The sequence below is a fragment of the Anthonomus grandis genome, chromosome 22 (genome assembly GCF_022605725.1).
Source record: "Anthonomus grandis grandis chromosome 22, icAntGran1.3, whole genome shotgun sequence".
NCBI classification, from domain to species: Eukaryota; Metazoa; Arthropoda; class Insecta; order Coleoptera; family Curculionidae; genus Anthonomus; species Anthonomus grandis.
This window is the reverse complement of record NC_065567.1, coordinates 22,263,983-22,291,419: the sequence shown is the minus strand read 5'-3', so window position 1 is coordinate 22,291,419 and position 27,437 is coordinate 22,263,983. Positions and strand designations below refer to the sequence as shown.

General features: G+C 29.0%; 1 protein-coding gene across 1 annotated transcript in view; it reads right to left on the bottom strand.

Moving 5' to 3' along the window:
• LOC126748168 (tyrosine-protein phosphatase 99A-like) overlaps positions 1-27,437 on the bottom strand; it is a 286,407-nt gene that overhangs the window by 90,868 nt on the left and 168,102 nt on the right. Inside the window, exon 5 of the mRNA XM_050457205.1 lies at positions 10,236-10,414. Within this exon, the coding sequence (XP_050313162.1) occupies positions 10,236-10,414 (179 nt within the window). The remainder of the gene's footprint in view (positions 1-10,235; positions 10,415-27,437) is intronic.

Genomic DNA, 27,437 nt, shown 5'->3' with positions numbered 1-27,437 from the left:
TAGCTTCCTTTTAACGTTTTTATGATTTTGAAAAACAGTAGTGCAGCAAACTACTAGCAGTGTAAAATACTCACTTTCCGCACTCTCCGGGGTCTATAAATGTGTCCTGATAATTAACTATTTAACAGGTAAGCGTTAAATTAATCATCCTGCAATGAATGATTCAGAACTTTAAAAATCGTAATCTTTATGTTTGCAATCACCGTTTACGAGTGATAGTCGAAGAAAATTGTTAGGATTCTTTTCACACTGATTGTTTTTTAAAATATGTCTTACATTTCTCGTATAAATGTTTATTGTTTTTTCTTCTCGTTTCTGTGTACTATGCAACATTTAAGACACTCTGGACAAACTCTACGAAGAACTACCTCATTGTGAAATTTGCTTACTGGGTGATTTTAACCTTGAGTCTCATTGCACCTGGACAAAGGTTGAAAGCTCATCTTTTATTTAATTCAATTTATTCCTTGTAATATTGGGTTTTTTGCCCGTTGAATGAATAAATAAATAATAATAAAACGGTTTATTTTCACAACTGTTTTAAAAAGTTGAATTCCTTAATATTCTTAACAAAAAATCCATATTTAAATTAAAAACAAAATAAAAAAAAAGATAAAATGCTATAAATAATAACGTTCATTAAGTGCGATGTCGGGCGGTCCTCATCTCGATCATAGGACCGAAGTGAATTGCGTCTCGCTGAGCGATGAAACATTGTAATTATAAAGGGAGTACAACTGCCATTTATTGGAGAATGTTCATTTAGACTCTAAAGAAGCTAATTTCAACCCCTTTTGTCTTATCACTGCGGCGCAGCGGCGTAACCTTCAGAACAGATATTAACTGAAATAAAAAAAAAACAATATGCTCTTTTGTGATGTTCTAGCCAGTGTATTAGGTCTTGAATAGGATGTATCTGCTTTGACTTGTTTACTAGCCAGTTAAATTGCTTGTTTTCTTTTTATTATGTATCTCTTTAAATTGCATTTTTTTAAAATCTCCATCAAAAAAGTCCATCTCAGACCAAGTTACTCTGAAAAATTAAGTAAAGCAGTGCCTCTAAAGATGTATTGGCTGAAAGTGAAGATAGATAACCAGTCAGATCAAAGAAAATGAGTTACCGTTGACCGAAAATATATAAACGAACTGAGTTTATTGCTTCAATTAAATTCCAAATGTCGTTACAGAGAACGCAAGTCATTGATCTTGTAAGCACACTAGAACCACCATTGCGTAATTATATTGAAACAACTGCCATTTTGATATTTTCGTTATTATGCCAAAAAATCGTTTCGTAAAAATTTTAATTACTGACATATGTCATTCCCTAAATATTCTAAATTCTCTATTATAGTTGGAAATATTTACCATTTTCCCTATAAATTATGAGCTTGATAATATTTAGAAATATACAGGATAACATATGAGTTCATTAAGTTGTAATAATTTGTTATTTTGCAGATCTTGCTCTAATATTTCGTTTGTACCTGGATTTTTCCCATGTTGCCTTAAGAGGGCAGTGGTTGTTCCTCTTTTTAAGGATGGGATTTCTAACTTCAGGCTTCTTGCACTATTGCCTATTTTCCTTAGGTTATGGTTAACCTTAGAATGATTCCATACTTTATTAAGCTGGAATTATTAACTTTTGAAGAATTTGGTCTTTAAGAGTACAGTGGATGCCATCTTCTAATTGTTAGTTTAAAAATTACCGATAGGGGTGTATCGGGTTGTTCATGCATTTTTCAAGAGCATTTGATACTGTAAACCATGATTCATTGATCTCAAAGATGGCATAAAAAACATAGCACTTATATAATCTTAGAAAATAGAGATCATCTTGCTCCATAGAACTATGAAGTCCTTTAGGAATCGGTTTTGGGGCTCCCTTCTTTTATTGTTAATTGTTCATGATTTTTTTCTAAAAGAAACTTTATGACTACTGCCTTGTCTGTAAGAGTATCTAATCGGAATCTAAAAAAATGCACATCAACAAAAAATTATGTGCTAAGGTTACCTTTCTCCTGCTCAGAACTAATATGTATGACTTGTTCGTATAATAATATATAATCAGTAATCTAAATTGAATTATTACAAATAATGATTTTATTTAATGCATTTATTACCGAAAAGAATTGCTTCTCTACCTATTTTTAACACAATTAGATCGTTGCTTGGTGTAAAGATAAAATAAAATATCTAAAATATAGAAATTATAATGGCATTATTAGCACTACGCTCTTGGAACAGGAAGGTTTTCAGTAACTACGGGAAATAATCTATCGAAAAAATGATATTAGCGTTAAATTAGATATTTATAATACTAATATCAAAAATTTAATTGATAATAAGAAAAGGAAACGAATTTTCAGAGAACTTTAAAGTGGGCAAAGATTTAAAAGGCAGGAATGCATTTTCTCGCCTATACTTCTAAATATACACAGAGAGTGAATGATGAGTGGGAGGATGGAGTATCTATTGGAGGAAAAAAGATCTTCAAGATCAAGAAATGTATGATCTCTTGTAACAAATAGAACAAATAAACATGGAATGTAGGCTGCGAATAAATGTCATCTGATGATTATAGATCGGGCAGGAACGATTCCTGTATCCTTACAGCTAATGTAAGACCTAGAAGTAAAGGAATATTTTTTTATCTAGACACGAAAATAACAAGTAAAGGTGGGCCAGTGCAGAGATCAAAAGAAAAATTGGGATGGCAAAGGAGGTTTTAGGTAAACTGGTTAAAATCTGGAAAGACCATCGTATCCGCAAGGAACCCAAAATGCGTAGTGTCGAAGAAGAATTATTGAAGACATGCTAAGACATGAGGCGTTTGAAATAGCATTAAATGCTGAGAATACCATGGACAGCCTACTGCACCAATATATCCATTTTAAGAGTACTTAAAATTCATGACAAGAAAAGATTATTACCAATAATCCAACGATGCATGCTTCAAAAGTCACCGGTGGGATATTAAGACATGAATCAAATAAAAGATCTCACACAAATGTCGGTTTCACAAGTAATGCAAGAGGAAGAAGATAGAGAATCATGGTAAAGAATCAATGTGCAGCTTCCATGATTGAGTGAAAAGAGACAACGACTGAAGAGAGAGATTTGTAAATCTTTAGAGTGAGAATTCGCTAAAGATTGTCTATTGAAATGTCGAATTCTTGTACTCGATGATGAATTGACGTCTCTGGCGTTTGTGTCACACTCTCGCGAACTGTTGTGATGTTTTGTTCTGCACGACCACTCCGAGGTCTAATTGTGTGGTTTCACTAACCGAACCAGTACTTTCGAATTTTTTTCTTGTTCTTGTCACAGTAGATGAACTAGGTACATTAATTCGACCGAATATTGGACGCACTTTACGAATAGTGTCAATTAAACTTTCCCCATTTTGATATTAATCTTGATAATCAGGACCCCTTGTTTTACAGTGAAATGCTGCATGTTTACTAACTCCCTCAGTCAACTTTCGATCTGTTACGTCATAATCATGTGATATTAGTAGTAAATTTTAAAGATTCTTAAAAGAATTTTAATATAGATTAATCGATCCTCAAGAAACACAAAAAAATTTTACTAAAACATTTAATGACTTTAAAATAATAAAATGGTTATCGCAATAATGATTTTCAAAATAAATTGAAGTTCAAAATGAATTGAATGAAGAACGATTCCTGTACCCTTACAGCTAATCTAAGACCTAGAAAAAAAGGAATAAGTTTTTTTTATCTAGACACGAAAATAACAAGTAAAGGTGGGTCAGTGCAGGAGATCAAAAGAAGAATTGGGATGGCAAAGGTGGTTTTAGGTAAACTGGTTAAAATCTGGAAAGACTATCGTATCCGCAAGGAAACTAAAATGAGATTTATGAAATCCCTGGTGCTTCCTATTGCAGAGTAAGGATCGTAATCCTAGACCATAAATGCGTAGTGTCGAAGAAGAATTAAGGCGTTTGAAATAGCGTCAAATGCTGAGAATATCATGGACAGCCTACTGCATCAATATATCCATTTTAAGCGAGGAAAGATTATTACCAACAATCCTATGATGCATGATCCAATTTTTTGGTCATGTGATACGGAGGAAAAAACAGATGATCTAAGGGAAAGTTGATGGTAAGAGATCAAGAGGAAGATCATCGGTGAGACACATAGGTCAAATAAATAATCTCAGACAAATGTCGGTTTCACAAGTAATGCAAGAGGAAAAAAATAGAGAATCATGGTAAAGAATCACTGTGCAGTTTCCGTTCAAAAGAGACAATAACTAAAGAGAGAGATTTGTAAATCTTTAGAGTGAGAATTCGCTAAAGATTGAATTATTGAAATGTCGAATTCTTGTGCTCGATGATGAATTGACGTCTCTGGCTTTTGTGTCACACTCTCGCGAACTGTTGTGATGTTTTGTTCTGCACGACCACTCCGAGGTCTAATTGTGTGGTTTCACTAACCGAACCAGTACTTTCGAATTTTTTTCTTGTTCTTGTCACAGTAGATGAACTAGGTACATTAATTCGACCGAATATTGGACGCACTTTACGAATAGTGGCATATAAACTTTCACCATTTTGACAATCAAGATCCCTCGTTTTCTCGTGAAATGCTGCATGTTTACCAACTCTCATCAGTCAACTTTCGATTTGTTGCGTCATAATCATGTGATATTAGTAGTAAATTTTAAAGGTTCAGTACAACAATTATTTTGCCATAGATAATTGGGTCTGATAGGCTTGCAAATAAAATATTTGTTATGGTAATGATTTTAATATAGATTAATCGATCCTGAAGAAACACAAAAAAAATTTACTAAAACCTTAAATGGCTCAAAAATAATAAAATGGTTATCGCAACAATGATTTTCAAAATAAATATTCCGTACGTCTTTGCCATAGAATCGATATAACCCATGTAATTTCCGTCTTTACCTGTAAACTTGCCCAAGGCACAAAATTGGCAAAACACTTAAATAAAATATTATTTTAAAATTATTAACTCAACAAGAAAATCAAATAAAATTTGTTATAAAAATAAAAAGGTGTTAGTACGAGAAAGGTTCGTGTATCACGTTGAGTAGGAGAGCTGGAACTCATATAAAACAACAAATAAAGCGAAACGGATTACTGCAAGTGGCATAGCGGGTGTAACAAGATATTTTATAGAAAAATAGCCTCGGGGGCCGCTACAATTTGCGAAGTATATCGTGAGTAAATAAGTACGTATAAGGAAAATTGACCCTTGACAGTCAATAAGTCTGTCAGAAATCGCACTGGCAAAAATGCGATCTGAAAAATACACAATGCATTATTTCTTTTCAATGGCGCAACCGTTCCGAGGAATATTTTGTTTCCTATTGAATTTTCAATTGCGCGATTTTTAAAATACATATCATTCTGCAAACAGAACTAGTCGAGCAGAAGATACTTACCAGTTTGAAAATTGTTTCCTTTTATTGACTGCCTACTAGTTTTTGTGTAATCTGGTGTATAACATACGTTATCCTAAATGCAAACAATTTATATTCTCATAAATTCCATCAAAACCAGTCGAGGTTCACGGTTTAAATCTTCTGGAAATTGTGTTTTGATTATGTAATTCACTCTTACTATATCTTAATTCCTATATGGTTATATAAATTATACTTAAAATATAATTATAACTTGATATTTTAAATCCGTGAATCATTAACAAATTTGCCCCTAGCCAATATTCCCTATTTCGAAATAAAAATCATCATTGATCCTCACGTAAAATATTAAAATTTTTACTTTGGGCATAGGGCTATGAATAATTCGCGCCTTTGAGATTACGTACTAATTACAAATTTAATAGTCGGATTGGGTTCGGTCTCATCCGACTCATCTTCGTTATGATTTTTCATTTTTTGCTGCATAGTTAATATGGAAATTGGTAAATTATAGAATTTCTCTCATTCATCTTGAAATTGCATTTTTATTATATCTTACCTTACTGTAGCTTTAAAAATCATATAAAGGTTTATTGATTTCATTAAAAATAAAATAATGTAATAAAAAAATAGTAATGCACATATGTATAAATCAATAAAAGCAAAATAACAACTTTAATAATATACCAACTAAGAGAAAGTGTAATTTAACAAAAATAAATATTATTTTATAATAGAACAATAGATAAAAAAGAAAAGATAGAAGATTAAAAAAAAAGAAGGAAAGGATCGTAAGAAAAGAAAAAACAAGGAGAAGATAAGGGAGTTTAAATCTGTTAGAAGTTTAAGAACAATATTTCTTTAATTTTCTTCTTGAAACAAGGTACTAATAGAACTATACTATTTTAGGTAATTAAGATAGGCTATTTATGGGTTTTTTAATGACTTTGTGAACATGTATTGTAACAAGGTTTAGTTTACGAATATTTACATTATGTACATCTGTCCTATAATTTATCTTCTGGTACCCGTATTGAGGATATTTCTATTTTATAAAAAAGTATGACTAAATCGGTCAATCATATTAAGCCATTTCAATTTTACCAATTCGTGACAAAATGCCGAAGACAAGTTACAAAGAAGAATTTTTTATTTCCTGAATTCTTTTTACATCCAGACTGTCAAAAAATGGTTCATATAAATGATCAGCAAAATTAAATGGGAGAACACTAGTAAGAGCAGTTCCTCTGACTAATAGTGCCTATGCGAGTAAATTAGCTTAAGCGTTGAATACGTTTTCTTAAAACAATGAATATGGTCCTTAAATTCTAACTTGCAATTTACAACAAGACCTAGATTCTATACTGACTCCTTAAATGGGGTTAAATTGTCCCCAAGTTTAAGTTTTATAGCTTCCTGTAAACAATTTCTAGAAGTTTCATTTCAAAAAAAGGATGGCACAAAATTTGTTAAGAGTTATTTTGAGCAAGTGCTTTTCTAATGATTATAATATAACATCCAAGTCACTACTGATCTGATCAGTCACATTTGCCATTAAGGTTCAATGATGCATATAATTAGGTATAAAAGTGATATCGGTAGTATTTAAGGGGTATCACGATCATAAAAGCATATTATTATATGATATAGAGGAGCGCACCAAATGTAGCGACCATGATACTGTTATTAAGAGAGTGTCGAGAGCTTTAGAGTGATTCAATAAGACCAAGACAGTAGCATTACCAGAATCCTGAGAAGCGACAACATCGTCCAATATATCAGACAGTTCAGTGGATCAGCTATAATTAGATCTAAACCCCGATTAATTTAACAGGGATAATATTAAACTTATTGATACAAACGACTATCTGAAGCTTTAATACTTTTTTTAGGACTTTTGAAAGCGTTATGTAAGATTGATACTACTTGATTAAATTCAGTAGGATTAGAGAAATCAATTAAGCCAAGGGATTTGCAACCTAGAAAGAAAAAGGGAAATAATAATTTAATTCGTCCAGGCAGTTGAAACAGTGTTTTTTCAACCCCATGGGGTACCACAAACTCAAATTACCTGAAATGTTTTATTTCTCAACTGCCTATGAGAAATATAGTTTTCAAGGGACTTCTAATCTGGAAAAAAAATCCAAACTTTTCAAATTTTTTCTTAAATTGCCCAAGTTTCTTAATTGCCCATCTTTCTTAAAAAATAATTTATTGTTAAGTACATTGTTACTTACGTACCAACAGGTACATATTCCTCAACAACAAATAAACCAAATACAATCATATGAAACCACTATGTTCTATTTATCACAATTAAACGAAGAGCTTTGATGTTTCTGTTTACCCTGAACAAGGACTAATATAGGCCGAAACGCTGGCAATTAAAGAAAAAATTTGAAAAGCTTGGATTTTTTTTACCGTTTATCCAAATAAACCCTTAAAAATTAAAAAAAAAATTGGACTGGGTTGCTAAAACAACACACATAAAGAATTAAGATCCGACCTGAAGTGCTTTATATTTTCAGAAATTAGGTGCGTCATATTTGTCACATAAGTCAATTAAGGCTTTAGCTTGTCTCCTAAAGAATATTGCTCATAATCCTCCAAAAGCCTTGTAGTCTTGTACCTCTTGTAAAGTATATTTTTTTACCTAAGCAGTTTTTTTGGATTAGTTGAAAACCACTTAGGAAAATTGTCAATTTAATTAAACTTCTTGGGTAGAAACTCATCTATAGCACCATAAATAAAAACCTGGAATATGATTTAATCCAATCATACGCTAGTAATGCCAACCTTTGACAGTCGATGAGTTAAAATAGAATGGTTAAGATTATCAAAAGCTTTACTAATAACGCTATAAATGGCATACATGGCCTTCATGGAATAAACTAAAAATAAAGTTAGTAAATATGAAAAGGATGCTGTGGATCAACTTAAATCTCTTGAAAACCCTTCTTCAGAACATATTGCTCATCAAGCTTACGAATAGATAATAAAATGCTTATGGGGTAATAATATATGGAAGATTCCAATTTTTAGAGAATAGACCCTAATTTAATAAATCACTAAACATCTTGTAGAAAGGGATATTATAAAGAAAATGGCAGTATCCAATCAATCCCTGTTCGAAATTTGACTTGCACTCTTGCTTGCATCAACTTTTGAAAGTCTAGTCTCAACAATAGTTGAACTTGCTTTCCAATTACAGTTTAGGAAATAATTATTAATCAAAGTAAAATCTGCATGTTTAAAATCGTAATTAAAAGTTACAGGTGAAGTTAATTTAGGCTTATTACAAGGCAGTACCAGTTCTAAAGGAAAGTGATATGAATCAGGATTAACAAGACTGGTACATTTGATTGTAAAGGGTAAATCAATATTTAAAAAGCAAATGTCGAGAATTGATCGACATCCATTATCTACCCCATTGAACTTGGATCTTCTGCATCAACAAGAACACCAAGAACACCATCTCCAGGTTCCTGGTAATTAAGCCGATGAAATCACTGGTAAAATTTTCTATGATCCAATTTTATTCAATACTGGCATATTGTCTAAATCTGAAAACCACTACTGAGATAAACATATTTAAATTTGCAAGCCATTAAAGGCATGGATCAATTTTTCATCATTTTTAATTTCAAAAGTGCTTATTATTTGTCGTAAAATAATTTCTTTACTGTAAGTTTTAAATTCCAAAGTCCAAGTAACTTCTTTAATAAATATCGCAACTATTGGATCAGAAATATGTTGGAAAAATTGGAAAAATGCTGTAAATTTTTAAGCGCATGTAATTCCAATATACGACGGAAAGTTTTCTTGCGGAACTGAATAGTTTTCCGTAAAAAATGGACCATTCCGACAACGCCTTAATATTATAATAAGAACTTACATCGTATGGTTGACCAATATTATGTCAAAGAGGAAATTGCTCGATATGATATACAACTTTGTAACATAAACGACCGTTGGGAATAAAAGTGTGGAAATTCGTTTAACTTCTTCAGTCAATCTGTCTCGCTAGTGTAAAAGTTTAAGTATTTTCGGTTATGATTTCAACAATTTTTCAGATATTTTGTCGTTCGGGGATGGCTTTTCACAGGCTCAAATGGGGTTACACTAAATCGAAGTAAAGCTACGTAATAAAGTTGGCCCTTGAGGGCTAGTCGAATAGAGCAGCGAGAATTATTTGATAAATTGTCAATTTAAACTATTGAGAACTTTTATACGAGTTTTCTGTATTTTACCACCCCAGTTACAACTTTTTCTGGCAGCTTTTGATTTATTTCGCTGGTGGAACTTCAAATGGAAACTTAATAAAAAATGACTTAGTTTTTATTATGCAGCATAGAAATAAAAACTGTTTATTACCGCTATTATAAATTCTAAGAGTAATTAGTTTTCTGTCTCGGCAGTCTAGTAAGAAAAATAATTCCCGAGCTCAGGTCGAGGGCCGTTACAGCTATCCTGTTGCTGACTTGGTAAATTCACACGGTTCAACGAGCAAGTTACGTTGATGACTTGCGAATTTATAGAAGTGAGCTTTGTTTGTCAAACACAGTTTCGGACTATACATTAATAATGTTCAAGCACCTTTGTAAATTTCTGAAGTTGTTAGCCGCAGCTGTTGGCTAATCAGTATTCCAATATAAATTCGGATTTTCCCCGGATATACCAGATATAACTTAATAATACTTGGCCCTATCTATTTCGGATTTGCTTTGTATTATAAATGTTTTCCAGACTAGTAGTTGTTCCATATAAATAATTGTTACAACTCAAAGTCCTATTAATATATTTTAATAGTTACTTACGTTCACTTAAAGTCACAATGAAGTAAGAGGGTTCACTAGGTGGACTAGCACCAATCATATTCCAGGCAATCACCACGAAGCTGTAGACTGTAAAAGGGATTAAATCATCCACTTCACCAATGGTTTTCGTATCGGTTGTATTTTTTTCATAGCAGGTGAAGTTCGTACTTTTGAAGAGCCTGAAAACAACATTAATTTACAATAAACCCAACAGGTAAATCTAAATATAGAAATATCATCATTCTGAAACGTGTTCCAAACCAATAATTACCGTTTAATTCTGGCAAATTTACGTGAATATATTTTATATTCGGACCGAATTGGTATTGGCTTATTGCAAACGGATTATGCACATGCGATCTCTCATATATTAAACTAAACTAAACTAAATATGCCTTTTATTTTTAAAATTACATAAACATAGCTGAGAAAAAAAAAACATTATTAAAAAAAAAGTAGCATAAACCACTGGCGCAGTCTAGCTTTAAAGAGCTACTCTACTGAACCAGAAGCTATACTTTACCATCAGTAAATAAATTAGGTAGTTAAAAAAAAAATTATCTTAGGCAAATTAATTAGTAAATTACAATAAATTATTAATTAAATATTACAATCAGAAAAAACTAGAAGAAACTTGCATAACAAACATTAAATTTGCCAGAAAAATTGCACAAATAACAAAAGCCACTAAAAAAAATCTCCATTGGTTTGCAAATTAAATAGATGTTCCTTGAATTTTATTTTAAAAGATTGAATTGATAAATTAATTAGGTTTGTTGGTACTTTATTAAAAATATTTGCTGCATTACAAGAATATGACCTCTGAAACATGACACTATGATGAAGTGGAACCGTAATTCTTTTAGAAAACCTTATATTTAAACCATGAACAGTGTCCCGAAAAATTAGTCTTTCTTTAAGGGAGACAGGGGAAGATGTGTCATTAATTATTTTCAATAAAAACACTGCAAAATGTAATATCCTGCGCATATCCATTTTAAGCCATCTAATATCTCTATATAAATAAGATACATGGTCAAATTTTCGGAGTCCATAAACAAATCGAACGCAAGCATTTTGGACCCTTTGAATTCTTACCCGACTTTCCAAATCTAGACAAAACCCATAAACTACGTCAGCATAATTAAAATGAGACAGTACAAGGGATTCACATAATTGTTTTCTTAACTTTACATTTAACATATGGCGGTTATTATACAATGTTTTCAGGGACATAAAAGTTCTTTGAAAAATTTTTTTAAGGTGTTCCTTAAATCTTAATTGTTCATCCAAAATAACCCCCAAGTTTTTACCGTTGTTTACAAATTCCAATCTTGTATTATCGAAATTAATATTTATATTAGATTTTAAAAACTCTCTTTGATTTTTGTTACCAAATATCATAAGCTGGGACTTATTAGGATTTAATTTTAAATTGTGATTTTTTGAGTTTAAGCCTAGTGCTTGCAGGTCTTCATTTATGAGTGATTCGGCCTCTTTATAGTCGCTGTAATCAAAACAATAATAAATTTGCGTATCATCAGCAAATGCCTGAAGCTTACAATATTTAAGCGATTTTAAAACATCTGAGGTATACATTATAAAAAGCAAAGGACCCAAAATAGAACCCTGCGGTACTCCACAACTAATACTTACTTGTTCAGACTTTCTGTTATCGGAAAAAATCGTTAGATATCTATTAGACAAATAGGATTTTAAAAGCAAATAGGAGTTATTATTAAAACCGTAATACTTAAGCTTAGCGCACAACAAATTATGGTTAATGGTGTCAAACGCCTTAGAATAATCCAACAGCACTAAAACGGTATGCATGTTTTTATCACAAGCTCTAAATAAGTCATCAGTTACATTACAAAGTGCTACCGAAGTGTTAAAATGTTTCCTAAACCCACATTGTGAATTTGGTATTATTTCATTAGATAAGCAATAGTTATATATCTGATTATAAAGAATTCTTTCAAAAATTTTCGAAACGGCAGGCAAAATACTTATAATGCGAATGTCATTAAGAGTTGTAGGAGTAGACATTTTAGGCAAAGGTTTTCCCATTGAAGTTTTCCATTGATCAGGAAAGTAACTTATCTCTATGCAACAATTTATAATGTGGGTTAAGTACAAGTCAACAAAGGGGCTACAATACTTAAGCATTAATGAAGAAATTTGATCGGTACCTATCGCAATTGTTTTTATATTATTTAAAATTTTGTTAACCTCATCCGGACTCGTTAAATGGAAACTAAACATATTCGCATCTCTATAAAAGTTATTATTATAATAAGACGTTTTTTCCTCACAGCCTGGATTGACCTGCGCAGTTAAGTCAAAAAAATTACTTATCTCATTGGGATCAGAGAGAAACGACGGAATTAGACCATCCTTATTCTTACAAATATTAAAACTTTTTAGTGCATTCCACAGCTGACTCGGTTCTCTTTTATTTAAAAAAAGTGAATCGATATACTTCCTCTTCTCTCTCCGAACCCGAGACAAAGTAAAATTTCTTAAACCTTTGTAAGTATTCCAATCTTCCAATAGTTTTGACTGTTTGAATATACGCAAGGCATCGTCCCTTTGTCTCATAAAGATTTTTAGGTTTTCTGTGAGCCATGGTGCTTTAGGCTTAGTAATGCGAGATTCTCGGACAGGCGCATGCCTATCAAAAAGGGTTAAAATAAAGTTATTAAACATAGATATCTTCATATTAATGTCATTTTCGTAAAAAATATTATCCCACGGCAAATTGTGCATGTCTGCATTGAAATTGTATACATTAAAATTTTTAAAACAACGGTACCTAACAATTCTTTGACTGCAATTTATTTTTGCTAAATTTAATTCACAATATATAATTTTATGGTCGGATACGGCATCAGCCGATAACACACCCTTATTAGAAACCAACAGCACATTAGAAACAAATATGACATCTAAAAGAGTACTTACATTTGCCGTTACTCGTGTGGGCTCTTCAATTACTTGATGTAGGTTGTAGTTTTCAAAAAGTGTAGTAAGTGGATTTTGAAGACTCAATAAATTAATATTAAAGTCCCCTAAACAAAAAGTTTCTTCTACAGCAGGATAAAGACATGAAAATATATTATCAAAGTCAGCGGTTAATGCACTAAAATTTAGCGTTGGTGGCTTGTAAAAAACACAAAAGCCATAATACTTATTTCCCAACCTAATCTTAAAAACAAGGTATTCAAGTTTAGGATTAATATTAAAATCAAAAGTCAATATATCAACTTGATATGTACATTTAACAAAAGCAGCCACACCTCCCCCCCTGCCGACCCTATCTTTTCTAAACATTTGGTAACCCGGAATCTTAAATGTGTCAGAATCATCCCCCTCAGACAGCCAAGTTTCAGACAACAAAAATATCTCAAAATTATTTGCTTCTATCATATCACGTAATTCAGCAAAACCCGTAAAGATAGATCTTACGTTTAAGTGGCCAACTTTGAATTTACTAGTAGTCATCATCCAGTAACCAATTTGATTCTTATTAACAATAATATATGTATGTATAATTATAGGAAAAATGCGGAAAAATTTAATGTTATGCAAGCTCGAAAATATATCAGTGTTTCCCTATACAGGTATATATAGATAATAAATAGCTTAGCCTAAAAACAAAAACAATAGAAAACAAAATAGAAAAAACAGCGCTTCCACACAATGCCCCGGGATTACTTTGTAAAAAATAATAATTATTCATATAGAACCAAAACCAGGCAAAAAAATTTTGTAATTATGATTAAGTTATTGGTTAAAAAGTATTTTCTTACCGAAAATCGAAATTGCATGAGTATTGATAACAATAACAAAACGTATTAAATTACTGTCCATTATTAAGCTAAGCAGACTTTATTTTAATTAAGTCACTTTCACTAGGTATACGATGCACTTTATTGTTAAACTTAGTATAAATAACTCCATTCAGGACCCATGCGTTTTTGACACCAAACAAGTCAATGGCCTTATTAAGTAGAAAAAGGCGATTTTTAGTTAAATCTTCCTTTATAAATATATTACTGTTTTTCAAATTTTTGCGACCTTTTAGTACCGAAACACGAGCTATATCATTATTTTATTACCATACCATCATACTAAATAACTATTATACCCGGGGCACAATAATCCAGAAATATATCGTAAATATAAAAAGACGATACAAGGTATTAAACATAGAAATATGCATAACTTAAGTGGATAACATTCTTATAAATAAATGTTTATTTTGAATAGATTTCTGTTTTTCCAGTGTACAGCACTTATTTTTATTTAGTAAGTTTACTTTAGAATTTCGTTATTTTTAAAGTCAGTAAACATGCCCACTTAATTTATGCAAATATTTTACATCTTTTGAAATTTTCAAGTCGAAGTTTTTAGTGAATAGTTTTTTGATTTTTAAATCATTTAAAAAAAAACATTTGATTTTTTTCACTAACAGGAATATTGCAGAAGTTTATTAAATTTTAATTTAATGTTTGTTCTGGACAAAAATATAACTATAACTATAAATTTAGTAATGTAGATCTAAATTACTTATAGAGTTTAATGTTTATGTACCATACCAACAAATTTGCATTTTAATAAAAAAATTGTAATAAATATTTAAAATTAAACTAAAACTAATGAGCCCAGGGCCAAATATCGATGAGAATTTTTTGTTTTTAATATTTTTGTGTTAATGTTTTCTCATTAAACAGTTCATTTATTTCTTTAAATAAATTGCAATTTATCTTTAGTAACTCTTTAGCAATACATTTTAATAATTTTAACTTGGTTTTACATGTCTGTTAATCTTACTTTTATACTGATTGCAGAATTTTAATAAAATCATAGGTATACATGGCAAAGAATCCTTCTTTATATCTTTTATACTCTGCGACCATGTTAAACTAAACAATAATTTAATACAAAAAAAACCTCAATAATCAATGATCCGAATAAATGACAATCAATTAAATATAGACTCCGGTAATATAGGAAACCTGTTGCAAACTAACTATATAAACCCCGCGTCAAATTGAAAAATCTATTTATGCCATTACAGTATATTTGCGAGTCAGCATTATCGAGTTTTCCCATTGCGTTGAAATAGAAAAAACAGTGTATCGTAGAACTAATCAAAATACATAGAAATGTGCATAACTTAAATGGATGTGATTTTCGTACCTATATACGCAAGACTAATACATATTATTATAAAAGTTTCAGTGGAATATGCATCAACTAAATGGATATAATATTCGTAATTATATTATTAAAAAGAAATTCTTGTATTCTGTGTAATATCCCCTTAAATTAATCAGTACTAAATTAATTTTTCGTTAATTAACTTTTTACAAACGCCACCTAGGGTTACAGTTAACAAATGCCATTAAAAAATTGAATGTTCTTATACATTGAAATATAAAGTGAGAATCATGCCCATTTAAGTTATGCTCATTTTTTAGATTAATGTTTAGTTTATTATAACTAATAATTGAGAATAGTTTTTTGTATTCTAGAGCTTAATAAAATGTGAAAAATTTCAATTTTTCAAAAAACTCGTCAAAAAGTGATAATCTGAAAACGAAAAGTAATTACGTATGAATTGTGTTAATATAGGAAATCTGTTACCAACTAACTGTATAAACCTGGCGTCAAATTGGAAAATCTAATTATGCCAATACAGTACATTTGCGAGTTGGTATTACCGGGTTTTTCCCGCGAGCATATTTAGAGTTTATTTGGGAAAATGACTATTTAACTATTTTTATATGGCGAATATAAAGCGTTTTTAAGGACGATATTGGCCAATAAATTCATGAATTTTAAATTTCCTGTGACAAATGTAAAATTATTCAAACTTTAACTAGTAATGCAAATCCTAAGATTTCCGTCTTTCAGTAATGCATGCCACACAATTGGATTACCATGTGAATTAAGCAGTTATAATTCAATTTTATCAGCAAAACCAGAAGTTCGGAAAGTATAACGCGTTAAATACAGGCTGCTATTTGATTATAGATCCATCCCTGGAACTTTATTAACGAAATTAAATTAGTTTTCGACTTTAACCACATCTCAATCTGATCAAATTATTAAAGTTTATTAATGCCAGTCGAATCGTGAGCAAAGACATGATTCAGCATGAACAAATATACCAAATTCGCGTTTAACTTAAACGGTGTTTGGTTTATTACCAAAATGTTGCATGTTGGGACATTTTAACGATTATGAAACGCTGCAAAAAATTGCCAAGCCATTAGCAGCTTTTTAGGTACATGTTTTTAGTTGAGGAAATCAGGCACATCTGTACGAATGTGTAAACATGATGGATTGGGGCGGATTTTGTACAATAAATCTCAATAACAGCATGATTTATGTATTTCGCATTCCAATGCAAAACATTATATACACTCCTACTTTTTACGTTCGTAGTGTATTGTTAGGCAGAACGCGCCAGTTCTTTTCAGACTTCTTTTTTTCCTTATGGATTTATCGCTATATCGATAATATAGAAATAAATTTGGAATTTTAGCAAATATGTATATTTATTTTTTGAACAATTTTTATGTTGCTTATTCATGGTTATTCACAGTGCTTATTATATCCCGTCTGTGGTATTGGGGAAATTAAATACTTCTAAGGGAGAACCAAAACTAGCACTGATAAAAACCAGCAGTTTTATTAAAATCAGATTAGCAGATAGCTTTAGTAGCAGAATGGTCTACGCATAGAAAAGAAACGGAACTCTTGTTATTCTTTTGGAAAGAAAACCTAGCAAAACTCAAAAGAAATCAATGAATTTCTTCTTATAGAACTGAATGGAAAAATTAGAGAGAACTTCATGGAAATCAATTGGATTTCTTTATGTGAAAGATGGAAATAAACTGCCTAGAAGAACAATATCAGTTTTTTTCAGAAAGACCTTGAAGATAGTGAATACTCTGTTTCAACTGTGTAAGACTTTTGAGGAGTTTTCTTCCAGGCAGTTGAGGTTCCAGGGTGTCTTAACTTAATGACATGCAATGAGCTCCATATAAACCAACAGGCCATTAACATTAATTTTTGGAAAAACACTTGGCAAAATTACAGTGCAATCAATTGAACTTTTTCCTATAGAACTGTCTGGAAAAATTTGAAAGAACTACATGGAAATCAATTGGATTTCTTTATGTGAAAGATGGAAATATTGTTTTACTTCCAAAGAGGAAGCCTGAATTGTATCTCCTAACTGCCTGGAAGAAGAACATCAGTTATTTGGAAAGATCTTATAAGCAGTGACGACTTCATCTCAATTGTGTAAGATAGATAGGGAGTTTTCTTCCAGGTAGCTGAAATCAGCATATACAAAAATGCAGAATTCATAACAAAATCAAATACAAAAATATTTCTAAAAAACACACTCGTTTTACAGAAACATCAAACATTTTTTCACCGTATTTTAAAATTTAACATGAAATGAAAATTAATAAATATATTGAAGCACTTTACTGTAAATAATCTTAATTAATTTAACTCATTGTAATCTAATATTGTAGTTGCCTATATCTTGTTAAATATTTTATTACATCAGTGTAAGTTTTTTTTTAATTATTTAATAAATATTCGTTAAATTCTTTAAAGTAAATTTAACAAAAAAATGGAAAAAAAAGTACTGTAATATCCTATTCATTTAAATTATGCATAATAAATCTTAAAATGTTATTATGCTCTACAATTTCGCATATTAAGTACATTTTGTAAGACGCATTTATAAATTTATAGAGGTCCAGTGAAATCAATAAATTTTAAATAATTATATCATAAAAATTATAAAATACAATGATATTATTTAATGTTTTGGTAAATTATCGTACAACTATTAAAATTGGCAATTAGGCAAGAATGAAAAAATTATTATATGACCTTCATGGCTAAGCTAAATATAAATTCTTCATGGTATTTATGTGTGGAAATTGGTAAAAATGTTAAGTTTATATTTATTTTGATGAAAATTGTAGTAATTTGTATATGTTTTGGTAAACGTAATTCTCTTAATCAATTAATAAAATATTTATTTTTTAAAAAAGATAAAATAAATAACATTTACGTTTCTCTTTTTTTTAATTATTATCAGGTTCACTTAACCTATTAAAATACTTCATTAATTTCTTACAATAATAATTTTTATAATTATTTATTAGTTATTAATTTTATAATATAAACAACAAATCATATATAGGGTAAATCAATTTAAAAATGGTGAAATAAGAAAATACAGAATTTATTTTAAATATTTATAAACCACTAATTTTTTTACAGTAACCTGAAACATTTTTTCACCGCTTTTTTTAAAATTTAAACTAAAAAGTTTAACTTACTTAAAAATTTTTAACTTGATAAAGATTAAAAACCAGTAACTGTTAAGTAAACTGTGCTTTAACATAAATAAGAAAAATGATAAAACTAAAAGATTAAGAAAAGAAGCGAAAAGAGAATTAAAATGCATGTTTAAATTAAGAAAGCAATTGCTTAAGACTTATTAAGAGCATCCAAGACTTAACTTTATACTTAATTTTGATATAGAGTTTTCTTTGTTTTTTGAAAATGTTTAGTGCTATTTAAACTAGAGAAGAGTTAGTAAATAAAAAGTTTATTTTAGGCAAAGAAAAGGGATTAATATTTTAATATCTTATTGCTATAAGTATTTCAGACTTATTTTATTACTGCGTAGGAGTCTTATCACAGAATTTTTATAAATATGTTGATATTCGTTTGTTGAACTTTATTGAATATGTTGAATAAAGAACTCTTAAATAAACAAATCTTAAAGAACAATATCTAATAATTCTTATAAGTAATGCAGTATCGTAGCCATTTAAGTTATGCATAATAAATGTTAAAATATTATTATGCTTTACAATTTTACATCTTAAGTAACTTTAGCAGAGCATATTTATAGATTTCCAGTGATATACATAAATTTTAAACAAATATATCATTAAAATTATAAGATACAATATTACAATTTGAGTTGAGACTCCTGGATCTCTTGACTGAATCCGACCCAACTGCTTGGAATAGATTTTTCATTATTGGAAATCAGATTCAAGAAATTTTATTCTAACCATCAACTCAGTCCAACCGCTTGGAAAACAATGTTAATTTTTATAAAAAAATTAGCAAAATTACAGTGAATCAATTGAATTTCTTCTTATAGAACTGCTTGGAAAAATTAATGAGAACTTGAACATGAAAATCAATTAGATTTCTTTGTATAGAAGACGGAAATATTGTTTTACTTCCAAGCAGTTGAAGACTCTTTGGAATCCCCTAAATTGTATCACCCAACTACCTGGAAGAATTACATCAGTTCTTAAGAAAGATCTTTAAAGTAGTGAATACTCCAATCCAATTATGTAAGATGCATAGGGATTTTTCTTCCAGGCAGTTGAGACTCCTGGGTGTCTCAAGTTAATCCAGCCCGACGACCTGGAATAGATTTTTAAATGTTTGTAATAAGATCCAAAGAGCTCCTTATCAACTATCAACCCAACTGCCTAAAAAATAATAATTTCTGGAAAAACTATTGGCAAAACTATAGTGTAATGAATTTAATTTCTTTTTATAGAACTGCCTGGAAAAATTAGAGAGAACTTCATGAAAATCAATTGGAATTATTTATGTGGAAGATGGAAATATTGTTTTACTTCCCAGCAGTTAAAGCCTCTTTTATGTATTCAATTGTATCACTTAACTGCCTGGAAGAATGATATGAGTTCTTTAGAAAAACAGTAAAGGCAGTGAATAGTTTATTTCAACTGTGTAAAAGACATGGGGCGTTTTCTTCTAGGCATCTCAACTTAATCCAAACCAAGTCCCTGGAACTGATTTTTAAATTTTTGTAATGAGATCCAAAATGCTCCATATCAACCATCAACCCAACTACCTGGAAAATTATGTTAATTTTTAGAAAAATATTTAGCAAAACTGCAGTAAAATCGATTGAATTTCTTCTTGTAGAACTGCCTGTTATTCATCTAATGGATATTAAACCAATTAAATTAATTTTTTGTTCCTAACTAAGGAACTTGATCCAATCGTAGCCAAATGAACACCAATTAATAAACGGTTCAATTTTAAAACAAAGCTCAATACAGTTAGAGACCCTCACTGTTCCTGGCCAATACATTCAAGTAAGATTAATCAATACTCCAGGGAAATTAGTAAAATGTTACACCAGGCTCCGAAACAGAACAAAAAAAGCACCATATAATCGTAAAACCTAAAAAGGCTCTATACAATATATCATGTTAAATTTATTTTCATATGTAAGCCGTTGGTAAGTTGTTTCCATCTTGGAGGGCTCGTTGTTTATTTAGTATGTCCCGATTATTTAAGAGAATCTAAACGAAACCATTTAGGATGTAATAACAGCGTCAGGTAATGCCCTTGGGGATTATTTAAACTTGTTAACGCATATTAGGGATATTCTTACATCCCTTATATGGGCGAATGGATAATTGGAATTGAGGTAGGTAAGTAGGGGTCGGAAAATGAGAAGCGATTATTTTAGGAAGAGCTCGGATTATGAAACGTTTTGAAAACAGTTGGTTTTAATGAGTTTGCATCTTTTTAATAAAAGGTCTAATGGAGCATTAATTTTTTACTCTTCTCAAACATTAGCTAGAAAATGCCTAAATGGTACAAATGTATGCATCATTATCACATTCGTTGCACAATATATAAGGTGAACTGTAGTTTGATACTAACAAACTTTAATTGATTTTTTTTAACTGTTCTAGAATTTTTTGAAAAATTTGTTAAATTTAAATTTAACAAATTTAAACTGAACAATTTTTTTTTGACAATTTTTAATTTGAAGTATGTTCTTTTGATTTGATGAAATTCATTTTTTTAAGGCCGGTATACTGGTGGTATATTGTAAGATATCTATATTTACAGAAAAATATTTTAAAAATACTTCTAATAAAATATTTGACAAATTATTTCTCAAATCCTTATTCAGTTTGAAGCAAATTTGATTTTTTACCTTTTCTTCGTACGATGCTAGGTTTTCGAGTAAAAAAAATTAAAGCTATCTCCGGCAGGTTTTTTCATGAGTTTGCAGACTGGGTGTTTAGTTTTCTTTGTTATATAAAATTGATGGTTAAGATCGGAATTTTTATGAAAAGTGATTCATGAAAATTCTGGAGTCTTAAAGTGGCCACAGGTCACCTTTACCATTTGGTATAGTTATTCATGACCTTAAAGATTGCACAAAATATTGAAAAATTTTAATGTTTGTTGATAATCCTAAACTATTTTTGATCATTTTGAATGATATGGATGTAGATTTACTTCAGAGGGATTTAAACAGTTTGTCTAATTGGTGTAACTTATTAAATCTCAATATTAATAAGTATTAAAAAAAATTATAAAATTTTATCGTCTTATTCAATAGATGGTCGGTTCCTGTAAAATAAAGAACAAGCCAAGAATTTGGAAATACTCTTTGATTAACAACGAAATTTTAATGAACATGTTGACAATTAATTAGCAGTGAATGTTACTTTAATGAATTGGAATAATCTTTCATTGGAAGCAGTTTAGTTATTTTATGTCGGGTTGATCGTGATTCATATTATCTAAGATATGTTTTTTAATTCGTCAAAGAATACGTAGATAAAATAAAAAAGTTTTCATTAGTTTTCACAGAAGGAATTCTGGTAAACATTCTTTTACTGGATTTTTTAAATACAGAGAAGATATTGAATATTTTTATTAATTTTAACCCTTTTAAGGGATTTTACTAAGGATACCTGTTGCTATTATAGAAAACTATTTTTTGTAATTTTTAATTATGTAAATTAATTTATTGTAAGACTGTCAATTATTTTTAAGGAATTAGTTATGTATTTTAGGTAAATTTACCTATGCTATTGTTATTTTGCAATGAGGGTTTCCCGTAAAAACGCAAAAAAAAAATGAATGGATTTTATCGACTGGAACTACTGACAGAACCATAAGTTGACTTAAAGAATCTTGATAGATTATTGAAATCACACCAAGAGTTATCAAAAGCAAAAGTAAATTTTCTAAAAAAATCATAAGATTAATAATTATGTTAAATTAAGTAATACATAAGGCAGGAAACATTAATTTTTCCTTTAATTTTAAATGGAAACTAAACTGCCTAAAATAAATGGATTTTTATGTTAAGGTGATTGAGAGAAACTCAAAAATAAAAAGAGATCTAATCGAATTTGAGGAAATTTTTTTTTTGAAAAACCCTTTTTTTACGTAATAATTTATAAGGATTCAGATTATAATTAAAAATTATTTATAATCTGAATCCTTCTTTCGAATTAATTTTTAGACATTTTATTTCATTTCCGATTTTTAATCGTAGAGGATGGTAATAAAATCATGATTGTCGTCCTAAGTTATAAGTCTTAAGTATATTCACGTAGCATTATAGCATTCATTATTTTTTTTATGTAGCATAAATAGTTTCTAAAAATATTGATAGTAAAAATTGGTTTCCTATCTCTCAGGTAAGAATGGATTCAAAAAACGTTAAAATTTACGTTTTAGTAGTATTTAAGTTTTAGTACACCAAGTACAAAAAGTAATTTCTTAATCCTTGTAAGGGCATTTTTTATGTGATTGATCTTTTAAAAATACACTTTTTGACGCATAAAAAATAAAAAAAAATAGTTGGCTTATATTTTTTTACACACATCGTACAAAAAAATGGCCAAGAACCAAATTTGCTGCAAAGAATTTTAAAAATAACTTTTATTTTTAGAAGAACCAGTGGCGTAGTATTTTTTCTTCAAGAATATTCAATTATATATCTCGTACGGACACCACTGATGAAAAATTGCAGAAGACTGCATATGGAAAAATGCCTTTTATTACTCCAAAACCGTGCATTAAATTTCATACAAATATATCAAGTAATAAAAAAGTTATGACTAAAAAACATTTTTTTTATTATCAAAAACCAACGTTTCAAAAATAAAGCATTTCTCGATATATGCTACTAAATTAACACACGTGTGGACACTACAATTCACGACACCCTGTATCCAAAACTTGGATTTGATTTTTGTTAAAATAAATATTAATTATTTACAAAAGTACACAAAACGCAGCAAGTATTATTTGCGTTTAAACTGAAATTAATTTTATTAATATTTTTAATTAATTAATAATTTTGTAATTAAAAAATATAAAATCACATAAAAATGATCTTTTTTGCTAAATAATTTCATAATTAAATATATTCATAGATTTATTGAAGCAAAAATAAAGATCTTTAATTTTCAGCAGCATTTACTTTACATTTAAACACGTGGAAATAATTTTAAACAATTATATAAAAAAAGTTCCCAAATTTTATTCCTTTCAAGCACTCCAGTAAGAAAAATATTAATATCTTGATATTTAGTGTATAGATTTCAATAATTGTTTTAGTAGTTACTTTAAAAGCCCTTAGAGTATCCTAAAAATTAACAATTACAACATTTTAGCCACGAGAAATTAAGATATTTAGTTGCTAATATGAGACAAATTATTTAATTTTTTCCAAGCACTCCAGTGAGAAAAATGTTAATGTCTGGATATTTAGTGTATGGATTTCAATAATTGTTTCAGCAGTTGCTTGAAAAGCCCTTAAAGTATCTCAAAAATCAATAATTACAATATTTAAGCGACTAAAAATCAAGATATTTACTTGCCAATAAGAGACAAATTGTTTTATTTCTTTCAGGCAATCCAATGAGAAAAATACCAATAGCTTAATTTTTAGTGCATGAATTTTAGTAATTTTTTTAAGAAGTGCTAAAAGATTTTTTTTTAATTATCAAATATATTTCAATGCAAAACAATAATTTTACAAAGCTCACAAAAGTATGAATAAATGTACACCTAGATTACAATCTGTGTGTGTACAAAAGAAAAGTAATTAAGAAAAGAATCTATATAATTCACAATTCACCTAAAGTTATATACTATGTACCAAATCTACCAATATACTATATACTAACTATATTAAAACCAAAAAATGAACTAAAATAATGATTAAATAAACTAATGCTAAAAGATGTATTAGATTATCCCAGAAATCAATAATTACAATATTAAAGCCACTAAAAATTAAGGTATTCAGTTGCCAATAAGAGTTAAATTATTTTATTTCTTCCAGGCACTCAAAACACACAAAATGTCTTATTTTTATTTTTTTGTTACAAATTAAAAAATAAATAAATTACGATTGGAATTAGTTGCTATGTGCTAATTGATGCTTTTGTTATTTGTTGATTAGTAAATTTAAAATTCTGATTGTACTAAAATATAAAAGTAGTAAGAGAAATTAAAAAGGTACCCATAATATTTAAATTCTTGCAAAGCATTACGGAAACAACTTTAAATTAAATTATTTTCCTATAATTACATAATATTTGTCATAATTTAATTTAGTTAAATTAAATATTTTTACAGCATAAATTAACGTTGTTCCTTAAACTGGGTAACTCGGAAAGTTAAATTATCGCGATCCAATAAACAAATCATTTTAATTGGCGATATTTAACCATATCGTGGAGCGATTAATCTCTATACAAAATACATCACTCCGGTGACACATAATAAATTTTACTTAATTCAAGTGCTTTAGAGCCGCGATGTCAAACAAACTTTGCTAAGCTCTTGTAATCACATCAATATTTACTCTTGAGTAACTACTAGTTTTGAAAGGTTATTTTACCCTGATAAATGAATTTGTTCGACAAAAAAATAGTTTATAAATTTACTAAAAGTGAATTTATGATTTTAATTAATCTAATGCTTAATTAACATTTCCTAATAATATTTAATACCGCCTGTCAGATAAATGATATTCAATCACAGTACCACGCTAACCGCAGCTTAATTAATTAGCAAATGAAACTATTAAAGTAAAATATGGCTTTAAATAATTAATATGCTATAAATACATAAACCAGATATTTTATATTTATTGTCCGTTATTGAAAATAATCGTTTTAGTTAAAAAAATATAATATATGATGTGCCATTTGCCAAGCCATTTTCAATTTAACTGAGACAAAAAAAACGTTTATTCCACTTTTCAATAATCGCAAAAGAAGTCTCTAAAATAATATTTGTATAATAATTAAAACCGGAATTTATTTATCGTATACATAATATAATATTTTTGATTCATTAAAATATTGCGTGCAATAATGAGAATATTTAAATAATAAATTTAATTAATGTTTTCGATTCCCGTGAAACTTTTATCAGGACTTTTCGACATTAATTAAAGCGAAGTCTTGTTTATAATGAAGTGCAGCATTTTAAATTAAAATGTGATAATAAAAACCTGGTTGGTTTTTTTTGTCCAATGATCAATTTGGACTTATTCCCAAAACACCTATTTATTTTTTTTTATTTACCGCTATTTTCATATAAATAGCTTATTCATGAAAGACAGGATAAATACAAACTGAAATAGCAATTTTTTGGTCAAAGCAAAAGCAAACATTTTTTCAATTTTAACGGAAAAAATGCAAATGTTAACTAGCCTTGGTACACTGAAAACATTTTCATGTGGTGTGATTCATTTTTTTTCGATAATGAAAAATCAATAAGCATATTCGTTAAATTGCTATATGAAATAAAATATTGAAAAAAAAACACTTTAATTTTGGTGCAAATATTATTTTTCATGAAAGAAAATATTTACCAAAACTATTCTTGATAACTTGAAGACGTTTATGACGTATTTAATGCTCCTTAAATAAACCTTTAATTAAGGTTTCTATCGCCAAATTTCATAGCTTTGCCTGGAACGGTCTGCTAAATAAATTACCCTTATTTTTGAATTTGCTTATTTTCTTTTTTTCAGCTAATTGCTGTTTACGAATGAATTAGGGCGAAGAGTAAATAAGGTTTTTCTCTAATTTGATGGAAAATTTGGTAGTTTTTTTAACTTCAGAAATTAATTTATTGTTTCAAGCAACAAAGCAATTCTTAAAGAAGCCTAAAAAAAGAGAAAAAGCTAAACGCAAACATATTATAAAAAATAGGGAGTTTTAAGTATATTCTTTATGTGAAATATTTCGCGTGACCTCAGTTTTGAAGCTTTTGAATTTTTTTGTTGCGTATAGGTAAAAAAAATCTAAACAACCAAATTTTAGAAGGAGACTATAAAATAAAATAATTAAATTTATAAAACACCTAATTTGTGCTTTTTTTAACTAAATTAATAAAATTTAAAAAAAATTAGGAACGTCTGGTACATAGGAAACGATCCTACCCTGTATACTTGTCCTAACAATTTTTACTAATAACTTATCATTTCTTTGTTATAAAGAATTAATAAGAAGATTATTTGCTTACAGCTAATGTCCCCCAAGGTAGATGGTTAAAAAAATTAAAAACAAGTTAATATTGTTTACAAAAAAAATAAGGCTAACAAAATCCTAATAATTATTATTGTTTTAAATTTTAAAAGTATAGAAACTGTGTTAAATGCAATTTTTTTTATTCCCATTCTCTTCCAATTTTCAAATCAAATTAGGGATATGTAATTGAGAATTCGACTTTTCCATCCATTTTCTATATCGTCGTTTCATATTCTTAATAAAGTCTAGATCGCCTGGAAATTTTGTTTCTCTCCCATAATGTGTCTAATCATACCCGAAAAACATCATTTTATTCCCATCTTTTTTTAATTTTTAGACTGACATCGGGATATACAATAATAATAATAATAATAATAATAATAATAATAATAATAATAATAATAATAAATGTCTTCTATTAAGAAAAATACAATTCCAAGAGGTAAAGTACATTTCTCAAAAGGCGAAGTCTATCTGACTTTAAGGCCAGCTACTCAACATTAACCCTAAAATTTATTAAAATAACTAAATTTACAATTTACAACAATTTTTAAATTAACAATTAATAAATACAATATAATCTAATAGCATAATATTAACAGGCTATACCTTAACAACGTCTTGCTGAGAACTAAAAAGTATTTCTTTAATTTTTTTACGAAATGTAAAAAGATTTTTGAAGCTAAAATGTTTGGTGTACTTATTATACAATGATACTATATTATATGTAAAACAACGTTGAAAAATTGCCTTGTGATGATTCGGCATAGAAAGAGTATTAGATATA